Source organism: Meles meles, chromosome 3, assembly GCF_922984935.1.
Source record: "Meles meles chromosome 3, mMelMel3.1 paternal haplotype, whole genome shotgun sequence".
NCBI lineage: Eukaryota > Metazoa > Chordata > Mammalia > Carnivora > Mustelidae > Meles > Meles meles.
This window is the reverse complement of record NC_060068.1, coordinates 97,541,890-97,560,285: the sequence shown is the minus strand read 5'-3', so window position 1 is coordinate 97,560,285 and position 18,396 is coordinate 97,541,890. Positions and strand designations below refer to the sequence as shown.

Genomic DNA, 18,396 nt, shown 5'->3' with positions numbered 1-18,396 from the left:
CCAAGCACAATTCAATTAATTATGCCAAATATTTGACAAGGGACCTACGGAATTCCTAACAGTGCTGGGATAACTGGATATTCACCAACAAAAGAATGAAATTATCCCCTATCTTTTATCATTCACAAAAATGAACTCAACATGGAATAAAGACTTAAATCTATGACTTCAAATCCTAAAACTCCTGTAAGAAAATATAAGAATAAAGCTCTGTGACATGGGTCATTGTACTGATTTTTTGGGTATGACACTCAAAAGCACAAGCAAAAATAGGAGACACACAAGTACAACTACGCAAAACAAAACACGCGGGGTGCCTGGGCAGCTTAGTCGGTTAAGCATCAACCTTTGGCTCAGGTCATGATCCCAGAGACCTGGGATCAAGCCTCATATTGGGCTCCCCACTAGGCGAAGAGCCTGCTTTCTCCTTCTCCCTTTGCTACTCCCCCAGCTCCCACATATATTCTCTTGCTCTGTCAAATAAATTTTTTAAAAAATTAGATAAAAATAAAAATCTGGGGATGCCTGAGTGGCTCAGTTGGTTAAGCCACTGCCTTTGGCTCAGGTCATGGTTCCAGGATCCTGGGATTAAGTCTTGCATCAGGCTCCTTGCTTAGCAGGGAGCCTGCTTCTCTGCCTCTGCCTCTGCCTGCCACCCTGCCTACTTGTGCACTCTGACAAATAATAAGTAGAATCTTTAAAAAATAATAATAAAAAATAGAAATCTGCATAAAAACCATTAACCAAGTGAAAAGACAACCTACAGAATAGGAAAAAATATTTGGAAGCCATAGATCTGATAAGGGGTTAACAGTAATAATATATAAAGAACTCTAAAACTCAACAGCAAAAGAGTAATCTAAATAAAAAATTGGTAGAAGACCTGAACAGGCATTTCTCTAAAGAAGGTAATATAAAGAGGCAATAGGTACATGAAAAGACACTCAGCATCACCCATCATGTGAAGAATGTTATTTAGAACTGTAATATCACCTCATGCCTGTTGAGAATGGCCATCATTTAAAAGATAACAAATGTTGGTCTGCATGTGGAGAAAAGGGAACCCTTATGCACTGTTGGTGAAACTGTAAAGTGCTTAAGCCAATTATGAAAAAGATGAAAGAGCCTAAAAAAACTAAAAATAAAACTACAACGTGATCCAGGCCATTTTTGATCCAGGAATCAAAACACTACCTCAAAAAGTATCTACACCCATGTTCACAGCAACATTGTTTACAATAGCCAAGACATGGGAACATCGTTAAGTGTCCATCAATGGATGTGGATAAAGCAGCTATGGGATACACATACACAATGAACTATTAGACAGCCATAAAAATGGAGAAATTCTACATTTTTGACAAGAGATTATGCTAAGTGAAATAAGAGAAAGACAAGTACTCATGATTTCATTTATCTGTGGACTGTAAAATAAACCAACAAAATGACCAAACACACACAAAAAAGAACTTACGGTTACCAGAGGCAGAGGGTGGGGAGAGGGGGAACTGGACAAAGCTGGTCAAAAGGTACTAACTTCTAGTTGTAAGATACTAAGTACGAGGGATGTGATATACAACATGACTGTAACCAACACTATGTATGATACACAGGGAAAATGTGAGAGAGTAAATCCTCTGAGTTATCCCAAGGAGAAAATTTTTTTCCTTTTTCAGTTGTCAGATAAACCTATTGTGGGAATTATTTCACAATTTAAGTAAATCAAACCACTATGCTATACGGCTTAAACTTATTCAGTAATGTTTATCAATGATTTTGCAATAAAACTGAGAAAGATAAAAATGACTGACAAAAACAGCAGACATAGATTGTCTAATTGCTTATTATTCCACTTTCAATTAAGGTAAAATATGGTGTGATGGCACCTGAAAGAAGAAAAGAAAAAGGGGAGAAAAAGAATTAAGAAGTATATACCACCCCTACGAATTACTTTTGGAAAAACAAAAACAAAAAACCTGAATCTGATCAAGTGTCTAGACTTAATAGAAATTTCCAGGGCAAAAAAAAAAAAAAAAAAAGGGACAGAGGACTATGTTAAACACTGTGTAACAGTTACTTTAACGACTGAATTGCAAAATAAAAAAGAAAACCAGGCAGAATCTATGGTTAAAAAAAAAAACACACACACACACAAAAAAACCAATCTGTAATGCATGGAGACTGTAGGGATTGTGATTTGATCACTTGTAAAAATATATACAAATATTTGTGTCACAGCATAGGGAATACAATGCCATTTTATTTTATTTTATTTTATTTTTTTTAGATTTCATTTATTTATTTGACAGAGAGAGATCACAAGTAGACAGAGAGGCAGGCAGAGAGAGAGAGAGGGAAGCAGGCTCGCTGCCTAAGATACAGAGTTCAATCACCACACTGTATGGCTGAAACTGTTTTAACATTATGTGTCAACTATACTCAAAAAAAATTATAAAAGTATGTATATACATATATTCATCAAACATCTGAGGAAACATGAAACTAACTGAAAATGGGACAATCTATCGACGTTTCTTCAGTTATATTTTGGTATAATAATGGTATACAGTTACGTGTCTTAAAGTATCCCTATCTTTCAGAGGTATGAACTAGAGTATTTATGGATGAGATGATACGATGTCTCAGATTTCCTTTAAGATAATTTGGGGTGGGGTATACAGAAGACTGGTCAGGAGCTGGATGATGAACACATGGGAATTTATTATACTGTTCTTTCCACTTTTTTGTTTCAGATGCTCTAAAATAAAGGCTTAGACAAAAATTTGCATTTAGTATTTCCACCTTAAGAAATAAAAACTCTAGCACAAACGATAAATTATTAAGTTCAACATACAAAAAACCTAAAAACTACTTGCCATTCAGATTTTAAAGTGAAGTTCGTTTCCAGGTATGTTTCCCTTCCAGGATCCCACTGACACATCATTTTCTTTCCTTCATTCACAATGCAACTCAAATTTTTAGGTTTTTCTGGAGGCACTGAAAGGGAAAAATGAGCAATTTTCAAAAGCTTTCTACCCACAAGTAACATGCAATTTATATACTACCCAAGACATTTACAACCTAAATTACATGAAAAACAAACCAAAAAAACCCCCAAACATTAGCAAAATGTATGGACATAATGAAAGACTAGTGACTAAAAAATTCATCTTTTCTCTTTTTAGGTTAATACACATTTTCTGTAACTGTCACTAACTAGCATGTTTCAAATTAATTTTCTACACAAAATCAACTTTCATTTGTAACTAGTTAAGAATATTAACTGATTTCCCCATGAAGTGTATTTTATAAAGTATTACTGCCTGTTAGTAAGAGGCAATTAAATAGAAACAAATGATTTACTTATATTTCTCCTCCTATTTTCTTAAACTCTGTTGGAGGAAAAGCAAAAACCAAAATTATGGTCTTGGGGATCCATAAATTTGACAAGCTACTCTTGGATCAGACTAAGTTTACTCTGACACAAAAAAGGACGTTCTCCAGTATTTACTCACCTTCGGATAGTTGCTTTGTATGTGATCTCCTCACCAATTAAAGGGTACTGAAAATTATTATGGATACACTGACAAATTTCAATTCAAGAACTGTTTTTTGTGGGTCTCATGTAAAAATATTTTTCTAAGAAACTGAGAAACTTGACTTTCAGGATATGTTACTCTTCAAGCTTTTTGTACAGCAGTAATGCAAATGGACTTCCATTTCAAAACTTATTTTTTAAAAAAAAAGCATGTCCAAAAGTCAATAAAGCCAACAAATAACTGCATTTCATAAAGACCAAGAGACATACAAATGTAATTCAACAGTCATAACAAAGTTTGAAATAAGACAAAAACAAAATAAAACAAAACTTACAGCCTGAAATTATTCTGATTCCATAAACATTCTGATCAATTTGTCCAAATGTACGAATGTTGCAAGTCAGCTGAGTATTTAATGAAGATGTATCTGTAAATGTGACACTAGATGCTGTTTTGTTTATGGTGGTGTATTGTTCTTTAGGAACAGTTAGATGGTTTGTTTTCCAGAAAATGTAACTAGCATTTACATGGAAATAATCCATACATTTTTCTTTTAGCACACAAACCGCAGTGAAATTAGAACCAAGCTGTACAACTGGAGATTCCGGTTTGATATAACCACATGGGTCTAGAAGTTCACCTGAAAAGGAACAAGGGAAAATAGAAAAGTGTACTGAATTATTCTGGTATAAAATGGGATTTATCAATGCAGTCCTCAATCTATCTCTTAAAGACAGCGAAAAAGAATTACACAGTGAAAAAATAATATGGCCAGAATTCAGTGCCTCAATTTGTAAAGAAATATACAAATTACAAGGCTGATGAAAAAAAGAGCAAGCTTCAGCCTTTTTTTTTTTTTATAGAACATTCTGACTTTGCTTTAGTAAACACAGACTGCCTGCAGCATGATTCACACTTACTCTACACCAATCCCGTTCTTTTGATTCAGACCCAGGGTCTGTATTACACCCTCCAGCAAAGAAGCAGTGGTAGGTTCTGTTCCTCTCCAGTCCCGAATGGTGTTGGGGGTATGGATGGGGCCAGGGAAGTAGTAGACAATGTTCTTTTATCAAAATTCAGACAACAAAGGATATAGCAACAGAACAACAAAGAACATAAAGAACATAGAACAAGATGGCCAAATAAATTAGTTTTAACAATAAATGGGATAAAATCCCATATTAAAAACAGAACAAAATCAGCCTGCATAAAAGAACTATACCACAAGTGTATGCTTTAACTATCACTTAACTCCATGCTGATGGCAACTAAACCCCATCTCCAGCTCTAACTTCCTACTGTTTTCAGTAACTTGCAAGACATATCCACCCAAAATCCTTCCTAAGTACTTTAAGATAAACACATCTAAAGGGCACCTGAGCAGCCCAACTGTAAGAGCGTCTGACTCTTGGTTTTGACCCAGGTTGTCATCTCATGGGTCACAGGATCGAGCCCCACGTCAAGCTCTATACTCAGTGGTCAGTCTGCTTGAGATTCTCTCCCTCTGCCCTTCCCCCTACTCACCCACTCTCTCAAATTAATCTTAAAAAACAGAAAAAAGAAAACACATCTAAAACTTTTATGTTATCACAGTCCCTTTCAAAAACTTACTCAACCTCTGCTAACAGCACTATTTATATCCAGTCATCTAGGCCTTGTAGTCACCTTCAATACCTCTTTCAACTTCACAGTATTGCACTCAGTCTGGTTGGTTCTATTTCTTATATGTGGGTCAACCTCTTTCTTCTCACCAGTCCCTTTTGCCTGCTGAAGCTCAGGCCATTATACCATGGTCTGACCTCCTTCCAGTTTATCTTATGTGCTGCTATCTATCATAGTTACTATTCAAAATGATCATACTATTTCCGTATTTTAAATTATTTAATGGCTGCTTACACCATCAAAGACAAAATCCTAACTACTTGGCTTGACTCTAGCCTCACTGCCCAGAAACACAAGGCAACTTTCCCTAGTGAATCCTTTTGCCAATGGGTTTCTGGGTGGTAACCCACCCTGAGGTTCAGTGTTTTCACTTGGAAAATGAAGTTATTATCTTTAAAGAGAGAAAGAGAGAGAACAATCAGGGGGAATGGCAGGCAAAAGGAGCAGACTCTCTGAGCAGGGAACCTGATGTGCAATTGGATCTCAGGACCCTGAGACCATGACCTGAGCTAAAGGCAGACACTTAACCGACTGAGCCACCCAGGCACCCATAATAAAAGCTATCTTGAAGAGTTGAGATTAAAATTACTTACATAAAGCACCTATTATCATGCCTGGTATTTAATAGTCCACCAGTAGTAAATGATAAGCCTGTCATAATTATTACTACTCTCCAAAGACAATCAAGTCACACTGATAGGGTATGGAAGATTCTCTCAAAGTTAGCAGAAGAATTAAAAACTATACTTTTAAATTTTTTTTTTCTTTGCAGTCAAAGCTTTACTCTCAAATGGAATCCTGGAGTATATCATAAAATCTATAATGCCCAGAGTAGGAATGTGGATTTCTTTGTTTCAAAACTTTTAAGGTGGGCTGTTTATATGACCCTGCTATCATTATACATGTCTAATACATGCCCAGGGCACATATAACTTTGTACTTCCAAATGTATGGAACTTCATCTTGTGGGATACTATTAAGTTACCCTGTTGATACTGGGCCAGTCCTTATTTTATTATTTATTTATTTATTTATTTTTTATCCCTTGGCAAAAATCACTCCTGTTTTACTTACTTTCTCTAAAGTAATAAAGAATAATAAATGAAATGTATTTTAGAATACTAAATAACCAAAGATGTAACTACAGACTCAGTATTAAATTTTTAATCACACAGAATGAGATACCAGAAACGAGCAGATGTTCCAAAGTGAAACACAGTCTCATTAAAATCATCCTATGCCAAATTAATCCCATTTTTACAGGGGTACCAGGCTATTTGAGATTAAATTGTAGAAAAAGAATGTTTTAATTTTAAAAAGGCATTTGATAAACTTAGTTGGAATCATGTAGACAAGATGAAGAAATGTGGATTAGAATATACCATAACAGGTAACAGCTGAACATCACAGAACTGCTCGTATCTGGCTGTTATTGATCTACAAATACAGAAATTTCATAGGTTCAAAAAAGACATCCTTAATTGATTACTCATATATATAAACTTCTACAAAAAAGAAGTCAGTGAGACAGAGGTCTTCAATGGAGTATGCCGAAGGACCTGTTTTCAGTCCTTATAGCAGACTATATTTTCCAAATATGGTCATACCTATGTATTTATCCCATCCCGCATTTTTCTTACAATGTGACTGATACTCCTTCCACAAAGAAATGGGGTCAATATTCCCATCCTGCCCTCAAATCTTTTTGAGAGCTTATGTCTGCCCCAGCCAATGGAATGTGCTATGTGACTAGCTAGATCACATAGGTTAGAAGAATACAACTTTCAACTAGCATTCTTTTTCTCTTGGGACATCTGTCCTTGGAACTCAGTCACATGTTGCAGGGAAGCCGAGGCCACATGGGTAGACCACATGTGGTGTTCTGGCCAACAAGCCTAGCAAAGCCCTTAGCCTACAGCCAGAATCAATACCAGACATATAAATGAGAGTGTCTTCAGATGATTCTAGTCCCCAATCTTTGAATAGTCCAAGTGACTCCCCACCCCAGACATCACAGAGATGAAATAATCCAGCTGTGCCCAACTTTGTTCCTGACACACATAAACTGTGAGAATAATTACTGTCATTTAAAGCCATTTAAAGCCATGAAGTTTTAAGTAATTTGTGAAGCAGCAATAATATTACTTCTGTTATTTTGAACATTTTTTTAAATAATCTGGCAGAACACACACACAAACACACACACACACACACACACCAAATTAGCAAAGGACAAGGCTATGAAAGATCGCTAACACTGGATGTTAATATTAGAATTAAAATTATTTTAGAAGATTAGGCCAAAAGGCCAAAACTAATATAATGAAATTTGCTAAAGAGCAAAATCTCTTAGAAATGGCTTGAAAGTAATCCATGTGAAAACCTAAGAATTTTTTGGGGCGCCTGGGTGGCTCAGTGGGTTAAGCTGCTGCCTTCGGCTCAGGTTATGATCTCAGGGTCCTGGGATCAAGTCCCGCATCGGGCTCTCTGCTCAGCAGGGGCCTGCTTTCCTCTCTCTCTGCCTGCCTCTCTATCTACTTGTGATCTCTCTCTGTCAAACAAACAAACAAACAAATAAATAAATAAATAAATACCCAAGAATTTTCACTGACCAGTAAGTAACTTAACTGAAACTACAGTTTATCTTAGCTGGCCAAAAACTATGCTGACTGAGTAAGAATAAGGCTCAGATCAAAGTAAAAATAAAATCACTCTACTCAGACCACGTCCAGTTCTGGTACATTAAACTTATTTTTTTTTCTTAAGTGCGTTTTCATTAAAACCTCAGTAACAATCACATAATTACTATCCTTTTTATAATGTTTACTCTGGGCCAGGCACTGTCGAGATGGCTTGTGTATAGTAACTCATTTAATTCTCACAATACCCCTAGGAGTCAGGAACAATTATTATGGCGATTTTTTAAATCAGGAAACTGACTGACACAGTCAAGTAACTGGCCTAAGTCCTATAGCTGGTAAGTATGAGAGGTGTGATGGTCTCATATTTGGAATGTGCTATGGGCAACCAAAAGAAGAATCAGGAGGGTAATCAACATGTCCAGGGTTAGAAGCCAAGTCCCATGAAGCATAATTAGGACAACTGGGTAAGTTTAGTGTGGGCAAGAGAGACCTTAGAGACACATGAAAGCGGTCCTTCAGTATTTTCTAAAAGCTGAACAGTGGGAAGAGAAAGTGGAACTACTCCAGAACTAGGGATAATGGGAAAAAGTTACAAGGAAAGTTTGGGCCCAAGAATAAGGAAAGGTTTTCTAAATAACAATTTTCAAAATAAGTCTTATGTCACTTAAAGTGTTCAAAAAGAAGCTGCATTCCTAGATTCTGAAAGGGGTTGATTTACAGCAGTGCCTTTCAAACTACCCGTAGTTAAAGATCAGTTTGGTTTTTTACCCCCAATCTCTCACAGACTTATACTTTTGCTCTATACCGTATTCTTTAAGTCCAGTGATGGCATGCTTGGATGTCACGGCTACATCAAACTGTTTAGAGATTCTAAACATTTACTCTTAATTTCTGTATTTATCTCTTGTCAACTAGTAACAACCAGTTTAAGGATGAGGCTGTGGATTCCAGACCTGTCACTAACACAGCACTGTTCAGTGACACCTTTGGCCATTAAAAAGTGAAGTGCGAAAGGTTAATAGATTTTCTCCTATGTATTAAAAAAATGCCCAAAAAACCGGCAATGTATTCTAACCCCCCCACCTTAAAGTTTCGTTAGTATACTTAAACAGCATTTAGGATTACTGGGAGACTGTTTCAACTCAAATTATAAATTTATCAGGAATATTTTTACATTTCAAAATCATTTTTAGGTTACAGCAGCATTATTCTCCCAATAATGACCCTAGAAAGAATAAAAACATTAACATAGTTACATAATTATGAAGCATAAGCTTAATTATATAATTATACAAAAATACATAAACCTAATTTATGACGTTGGGAGGTAGTGTATTTCACAAACCTTACCTACAGATTCAGTGGTGAAGAAAATAAACAGCGCGTGCACTATCCAAGTTTGCAATGTCAACATCTTGCATTAGGTATTTCTGTAAAAGACACACATAGTATTATTTTTATTTTTTTTTCTCTTATTACACATAGTAAGTAAAGACACAATTCCTAAAGCTCTTGTTTTCACTGGATAGATGTCTTCTTCTAAAAGGTAGTAAAATTTTATGAACATGCAGAAAACAAACCTAAGTCATCAGAATGTTTTTCTTTATTCCCACCAGAGTTATGGCTACATAAAAAAGTGATGGAACACAATTTATACTTTAAGGTTAATTAAAAGGACAATCTTGTTTATTATGTGAAGACTTGTATTATTAAATTATTAGTAAATACTGTGTGAGACAGTACTTCACAGAGACACATGGCAAAACCCACCAAAAGCAATCTCCAAAGGTATTTACCAAAATGGAAAAAAAACGTTTGTAATTCATAATACCATGACCAAAAAAAAAAATCCCGTTATATGAAGAATGCCTACACATGACTAAAATATTCCAACACCTAGCAGAAAAACCAGCAAGGTGAGCTGAATAGGCAACTTATAGAAAAGAAAATGCAAATTATTTAAAACATAAAAAATGGTACTTTCAACCCCACTCATGAGAGATACAAATTAAAACCACCCCAGAAAGGAATGCAAGATGATATAGCACTTTGGAAAATGATTTGGCAGTTCTTTACCAAGTTAAATGTACATAATAGTAATAATACATATTTCACTAAGAATGTATCCAACAGAACTAAAAATACATAATACATGTCCTCATGAAGACTTATACTCAAATATTCATATAGCAGCTTTATTCGTAATCCCAAACTAAAAACCACCCAACTGTCTATCAACTTAAGAATGGATAAACCAATACCCAAATGGTATACCCATGCAATAGAATACCATTCAGCAATAAAAGGGAATGAATTAGTGATACATGCAGTAGCATGAATCTCAAAAGCATTATGCTAAATAAAGGAAGCCACAGATAACAGCCTATGCACTGCTGAATTCCATATACAGGGTGTTTGACAAATTGCACAACCAGGGTGACAGAAAGCAGGTTAGGGAGCTGGCTGGGGCTGAAGTGGAAAAAGGGAATCAATGTAGAGAGACACTGAAGAACTTTCTGGAGTGACAGGAATGTTTTATGACCCGATCGTGGTAGTGATAAAACTCAATGTATTAGTCAAAATTCACTCAATTGTTGTCAAGAAATGTGAAAAGCACTAAGATTTTACCTTGCTTGCAAGCTAACAAGTTAGCCTGTTAGTTCCATGAATACTGGCAGGAGACAAGAGACTCCTGCATCAGAGACAAAGGACCTTATTACTCATACCAGGAGCAGCATTTTCTTGTGACAACTGCCTGGGCCCCGATTCCAACAGAGCACTGTCAAGAGCGACTGGTAACACCCATACACACAGTGGGTCATGTGTGTGTCATGTGTGGGTCATGTGGGAAGACTGAGCTTAGGAAACCCAGATCTTTTAAAATGGCAGTAAGCATGCCTGCCTCTTACTCTGGAGAGAGACATTATCTCAATTTTCCAAGGCTGTATGCAAACCTTTAAGAGATCTATGGGGAACTGTTTCCCAACAAAACTGTACACTAAAAATTGGTGAATTTTATTCTTTATAAATTAGGCCTCAATTAAAAACAAACCAACAAAATCTACCCAGGCAAGGTATATAGTAAAGAAAAGTTGAGTGCTTCACTCCTCTAAAAGACAAATACAAGAATGTTCATACAAGTTTAAGTACTGAAAAGTAGACGCAACCAAACACGAACACAGTAGAACAGAAAAATTCAAGTAACTCAATCACAATTAATTACAGGTACTCACAACCACATGACTGAATTTCCTATTAAGAGAGAAGAGAATGAGACATAAAGAAAGTATGCTTGATTACCTTTATATAAAAGTTCAAAATCAGGCAAATATCATCTGTGTTGATAGAGAACAGTTGTTATCTTTTTTGGGGGGGGAGGGCAGAAGGGAACTTCTGAGATGCTGGACATGTTCTATAAACTAGATGGTCATTAAAAATTTACTGAGCTATAAACTTGTGAGCCCAATATCATTTCTAGTTTTGGCAAAAATATAATGAAAATTAAAAAATTATCAACACAGTATTTTGAGACCATCACATCAAGGTATTCTCGTTTGCTGCACTTACAGTATAAACAGTGTAATCTTCCCAATAAACTAGGAATTTAAAACTGAATTCTTTGTAAATCAGAGCTCAATTATAAACAAAAAAAGAACGCAGACAAGATACATGCCCAGTTTTGCATTATCGATCAAAACTTAAATACATATGTTTGAATCTAATAATTCTTCCAGTATTTTATCCTACAGAAATGAGCAGAGCAACACACACATAAGGTTATTCACTATAGCTTTGTTTTTAATAAAAAAGGTTAATGCACAAGTAAGGACTAGTTAAATTATGGTGTATCTAAATACAGCCTATATGCAGCTCCAAAAAAAAAATAAAAGTTCTACATCACTACTTAAGAGATGTGTAATGGCATCTAAAAATAAATAAATAAAATAAAATACTGTTAAGGTAGAGAACAGTGTATTTATTTGTGGGGAGGAACAAAAAAAAAATACACTCATTTCTTTATACATGCATAAAATACCTCAAGAAGCATACTAATTCAAAGAGACTGGTTGCTACTGGATGAGATTCCACAGTAGGAAGGAGACACTCTACCATATACTCTGTACCTTTCCAATGTTGTACCATGTGACTTCAGTACTTAGTCAAAAACGAAATTTGCATTAAAAAATATGTGATGTGTAAACTCTCTCCCCCAAATAAAACCATGAACTTTTTTTTTTTTTTTAAAGATTTTATTTATTTGACAGAGATCCTAGGTAGACAGGGAGGCAGGCAGAGAGAGGAAGGGAAGCAGACTCCCTGCTGAGCAGAGAGTCCGATGCAGGGCTTGATCCTAGGACCCTGGGATCATGACCTGAGCCGAAGGCAGAGGCTTTAACCCACTGAGCCACCCAGGCGCCCCACCATGAACTTTTTTTTTTTTTTTTAATTTGACAGACAGAGATCACAAGTAGGCAGAGGCAGGCAGAGAGAGAGGAGGAAGCAGGCTCCCTCGATCCCAATGACCCGAGCCCAAGGCAGCGGCTTAACCCACTGAGCCACCCAGGCGCCCCCCCCCCCCCACCATGAACTTCTTAACAGGGTTTCACAGTACTGCATTTGGGATACAGGGTTCTTTTATTAAATCTCAGTACTAACTTGACTTTATGTACTCCCTAACCACGTGAGTCACTCTATAATAATCTGCTCATGAACTAAATATTTAAACTGTTACAGGGTAAAGGATAAAAGAATGAAATTGCAGGAACCATTTTCCTCCACTGGTTTTATTTCTTACTTCCTAACTTTCAATAGTCCCATATTAGAAAAAAATCCACATCATTCAACTGCTCATCAAAACAAAATGCAGAAAATACTGATCATGTTGGGAGAGCAGTATGCAATTACACCCTGATCACCCACACCAAGTACCGTTCACACTGTAGAGAGGGTTGTCTATAGTTTCTGGGAACTGGCAATCTTTCTATGAATGCACTGTATTCTTACGACAAAACTCTGACACAAGAGGTCCCATAAATGTATTTATAGTTACTGCAAAGCAATTAGATTTATCTAAGCAGGGCCATGAAACACTTTATATAACAGGCAAAGTTAGGTTTCACATTTTAATAGTTGGAAAGTAATGTTTCCTGGGACACCTCTCAGTGGCTCCATCAGTTAACCATCTGCCTTAGACTCAGGTCATGATGCAGGGTCCTGGGATTGAGCCTCAAGTCAGGCTCCCTGCTCAGTGGGGAGTCTACTTCTCTGTCTCCCTATGTCCCTACCCCTGCGCTCTCAAATAATAAAATCTTTTTTTTTTTAAGTAATGTTTCGTAATTTTTTAAAAGATTAAGATTTGATGAAGAAACATCTATTCAGGAACTTCATTTCATAGCCCCAACCTAAGAGATGGAAACATAGTAGCACTATCTAAAATACTAAAATACTAAACACAATATAGTCAACTTTATTTTGGGGCTTATCTTGTTATAAAATGGACAGAACTGACAATACACTGCGTACTGTTCCTCTCATTTTGTTGACAGTACATACTAAATTTAAAATTCCATTATTAGCATTATCTTCCTGCATCTCTGGCAGAATTTTCCATGCATATATTCTAACCACATATTGCATACAATTTTTCTTGAAATTTGCATCTTATCTTAGAAGATTCTATGAAACCATGCTCAGCAGAGAGTCTGCTCCCACCCCCCCCCCCACCCTCCCACCTCTCTTCCTACTTCTGATCTGTCAAAGAAAGAAAGAAAGAAAGATACTATGTAACTGCTAACCACAGATATAGGTAAGGCTTATTCTAAGCACACTGAGTGGTTCTTCTAGAGTGGCAATTCCTCAACTATGGTGGTTCAACACAGTAATGTGCCGTAAGGTGCGCATCAGAACTAATTCACTATTATCGTTAAATGAATAAAGTTTACAAATGATTTTAAAAAATTGTAACAGATCAAGATTATCCCTATAGTTTATCATTCTTGTTCATTTTCATTCCCATGGATTTAAGTGGGATAAAATGTACTGGAGTTATAACTGATAAATAGTTGATACTTTTGGCCTTTATAAATTTTGTTATTTATGGATTGTGATCTTTGAGTGTCTTTTTCTTTTTACTTTGACCCAAGGACAAAATGAAAAAGCATGAGTAGGGACACGTGGGCAACTCAGTGGCTTAAGCCTCTGCCTTCTGCTCAGGTCATGATCTCAGGGTGGGTCCTGGGATGGAGCCTCACATGGGGCTCTCTGCTCATCAGGGAGCATGCTTCTCTCTCTCTGCCTACTTGTGATCTGTCAAATAAATAAAATAAAAATAAAAAACAAAAGAAAAGGTATGAATAATACATTTAGGTACAGATTTATAATTATAGAATAGTAGATGAACTACAACTGCCAAAAAGAAGGTAAAGTAATGTTTGTTGAATAAATAAGCTGGGCAGGGATCAGGATAAAGAAAATTCCAATATGGTAGGATGTATACACATTATAGTGTTACTGTGAATAATTTTCAGAGAGCCAGTCATACCTACATTGTATTATTATTATTTTAAAAATGATCCAACTCTGCTCTATTCCATTATTACTATTAATTCATAGTAACACTTGTACACTATATACTATTTTATATTTACACAAGTGCTTTTATATAAATTACTTCACTTGATTATCCTAATATCCTAGAAAAGGAGGTTGGTAGGGCAGGAATCTTTATTTTAATAAAGAGCTTCAGGCTTAAAACAAAATTGAGAGGAAAGTATGGAGAATTCCCACACACCCTCTGCCCCCACACATGCACAGCCTCTCCTATTTAGCAGTATCACTCACCAGAATAGTACATTTTACCAAGGATGAACCTATACTGACACACTTTAACCCCCCACTGAGTCTGTAGTTTACCTTAGGGTCCACTCATTGTGTTGTACATATACACTAGGTTTTGAATGGCAAGGATTAATTACTGAAACTTCACAAAAGAAGAATTCCGACAGGTTAAAAAAAAAAAAAAAGTAAAGAAAAAAAAATTCTGACAGGTTAAGTTACTTACCAAATCACAAAATTAGGAAGTGAAGGAACAGGGACTTGAAACTAAGTCTTCTGCCTCCAAAAGTCATGCACTTTTCATTAGGTCTCACAATAAAGAGAGGAGAGCCTTGTTCAGAAAACTGACTTCGGTAATATTTATTACATGCATTCTTCTTAAATCCTTGCCTGCTATAAGCCTTCCTCAAAGTATCTCATTTAGGTATCTTCTGACCTTCAGTATAAAATGATCCCATAAACACTTGTATAATAATATTTAAACATCCCACTGATGTTTTGGAAAATACTTAGAAACATTATTATCAGCCCCTTCATGCCTACTCCAAACTTCCCTGATGTTCATGTAATGTCACAGAAACATGAATGGGACATTTTGTTGCATTTGACAAAAGGAATCAAAGCAAATCTTTATGAGAATCGTACCTTTTACCTTTCACTAGCAGTTAAGGCTACTGCTTTTCAACTGCCATACTATTTTATACACACAGGCATAAAAATTCAACTTAAATTTCAGTACTAAGTTAAATTCTAGTATAATTAATGGTGGTTCCTCTTTGAAATGTAAAGGATAACTTCAACACAGTACCAGAAGTCCTAGTCCCAGCAATCAGAGAACAAAAAGAAATAAAAGGCATCCCAATCAGCAAAGAAGTCCACCTCTCTTTCTTCACAGATGACATGAAAAACCTGAAAGACTCTTCCCCTAAATTACTCGAAGTCATACACAGCAATTCAGTGATGTGGCAGGATACAAAATCAATGCATAGAAATCAGTTGCTCTCCTATACACTAACAATGTACCTGCAGAAAGAGAAATGAGGGAAGCAATTCCATTTATGATAGCACCAAAAACCGTAAGATACCTTGGAATGAACCTAACCAACGAGGTGAAGGAAGAAACTACAGCACACTTATGTTCTGAAATTGAAGACGACATAGAAAGATGGAAGAACATTCCATGCTTATAGATCAGAAGAATAAACATTGTTAAAATGTCTATGCTGCCCAGAGCCATGTATACTTTCAACACCATCCCACTCAAAATACCAATGGCATTTTTCAAAGTTCTGGAACAAACAATCCTAAAATTTATAAGGAACCAGAAAGATCCCGAATTGCCAAGGAAATGTTGAAAAAGAAAACCAAAGCTGGAGGCATCGTAATGCCTGACTTCATTCAGGTATCACAAAGCTGTGATCATCAAGACAGCATGGTACAGGCATTAAAAAAAAGACACACACTTGTCTCCAAAGGCAAGGGAAACAAAGCGAAAATGAACTTTTGGGACTTCATCAAGAGCAAAAGCTTCTGCAGAGCAAGGAAACAGTCAACAAAACAAAGAGGCAACCTATGGAATGGGAGAAGATATTTGCAAATGACACTCTAGACAAAGGGCTGATATCCAAGATCTATAAAAAACTCCTCAAACTCAACACACACAAAACAGATAATCAAGTCAAAAAATGGACAGAAGACGCAGACAGACACTTCTCCAAATAAGACATACAAAGGGCTAACAGATACATGAAGAAACATTCATGATCATTAGCTTTCAAGGAAATTCAAATCAAAACCACACTGAGATACCTACCACCTTACACCACTTAGAATGGCAAAAATGAAGAAGGCTTTCAGAAACAAACGCTGGAGAGATTGTGGAGAAAGGGGAACCCTCTTACACTGTTGGTGGAAATGCAAATTGGTACAGCCGCTTTGGAAAACAGTGTGGAGGTTGCGCGAAAAGTTAAAAATAGAGCAACCATATGAGCCAGCAATTGCACTACTACAAAGATAAAGATATAGTGAAAAGAAGGCCCACATGCACCCCAATGTTCATAGCAGCAATGTCAACAACAGCCAAACCGTGGGAAGAGCTGAAATGCCCTTCAACAGACAAATAGATAAAGATATCGTCCAGATATATAATGAAATATTACTCAGCCTTCAGAAAGGATGAATACCCAACTTTTCCATCAGCATGGATGGTACTTGAGGAGATTATGCTAAGTGAAATAAGTCAAGCAGAGAAGTCAATTATCATAGGGTTTCACTTATTTCTGAAACATAAGGAATAGCATGGGGGACATTAGGAAAAGGAAGAGAAAAGTGAAGGGGGGAATCAGAGGGGGAGACCTGAAGAGACAATGGAATCCAGGAAACAAGCTGAGGGTTTTAGAGGGGAAGGGGGTATGGGGATGGGTTAGCCCGGTGATGGGTATTAAAAGGGGCACGTATTGCATGGAACACTGGGTGTCATACACAAACAATGAATCAACGAACTAATCAAAAACTAATAAAGTATTGTATGGTGACTACCATAATATTAAAAAAAAGACAAAAAAAAACAAAAAAAAAACAAAGGCAAGGAGGTTCAACTCCTTTTGACTCCTCCATTAGTGTTTCACACATATTAAGTCTTTGATGTAATTTAATAATATATAAGAAATTAAGTTCACAATGATATTAAAATGCAAAGGAAGTAACTTTTAAATTTTCAAATGAACGGAAATTGAAAATACATCATGTAGAAGTCCCCTATAATCCCACCAAGGTAACTAATGTGAACAATTTGGTGGGTAATTTTGAAAATTTTCTATTCATGTATTGCATTCTACTGCGTAAATATATACTTTCTTATTTTAGAAAAATGGGATCACAAAAATGTGCTGTAACTTGTTTTCACTTACTACATCTGGACGTCTAAGTCAATACATAAAGATGAATTCCTTATAGCATTTGCTCAAATTCAACCTTCTCATACAGGTCTTTCAACATAGTACTATTCAACATAGTACTGCTTATCTCCCCTTCCTATTTTTTCTCAATGGCACTTCACAATTTCTAAAATGACTTGGCAAACATTTCTTGTAAAGAGCCAGGTAATAAATATTTTAGGTTTTGTGGCAATTAAGGTCTCTGTTGTAACTAGTCAATTTTGTTACAGACAGTATGTGAACAGATGGCGTGGCTGAATTCTAATAAAACTATTTAATAAAATAGGATGCAACCTAGACCATAGTAAAATATTTTACTTATCCTACTGGCTGTTATGGGTTGAATTGCGTTTTCTTCCCAAAAGATACACTGATGTCCTAATCCACAGTATCTCATAATGTGACCATTTGGAAACAGGGCCATGGCTAATGTAGTTAAGATGTCATAAAGGAGTAGGGTGGGCCCTTAATACAGTACGTTTGGTTGTCGTTATAAAAAAAACACATAGGCACAATGCCATGTGACAACACAGGCTTGCATTAGAGTAAAGCAGGGGTAAGGTAAGAAATGTTAAGACTAAGGGCTACCACTATGAGCTATGAAGAGGCAAGGAACAGATTCTATCCAGAATTTCAGAAGGACTTCTGGCCTCTAGAACCTTAAAATAAACTCCTGTTATTTTAAGTCACTCAGTTTGTGACACTTTGTTACAGCAGCCCCGAGAAACCAGTACGTTGTCAATACATTATCTGTGTACCTAAAAGAGAATGTTAGCAAGTTAG

General features: G+C 36.2%; 1 protein-coding gene across 2 annotated transcripts in view; it reads right to left on the bottom strand.

Annotated features, from left to right (window-relative positions):
• IL6ST (interleukin 6 cytokine family signal transducer) overlaps positions 1-18,396 on the bottom strand; it is a 57,810-nt gene that overhangs the window by 23,940 nt on the left and 15,474 nt on the right. Inside the window, exons 1-4 of one of the 2 annotated variants that reach the window (XM_045999459.1) lie at positions 14,904-15,008; positions 9,194-9,273; positions 3,874-4,179; positions 2,877-2,997 (exon numbers count right to left, since the gene is read on the bottom strand). In XM_045999459.1, the coding sequence (XP_045855415.1) occupies positions 2,877-2,997; positions 3,874-4,179; positions 9,194-9,257 (491 nt within the window). In that variant the 5' untranslated portion in view covers positions 9,258-9,273; positions 14,904-15,008. Of the gene's footprint in view, positions 1-2,876; positions 2,998-3,873; positions 4,180-9,193; positions 9,274-14,903; positions 15,009-18,396 lie in introns of those variants that run through there. The other variant, XM_045999458.1, reaches the window with a different exon arrangement.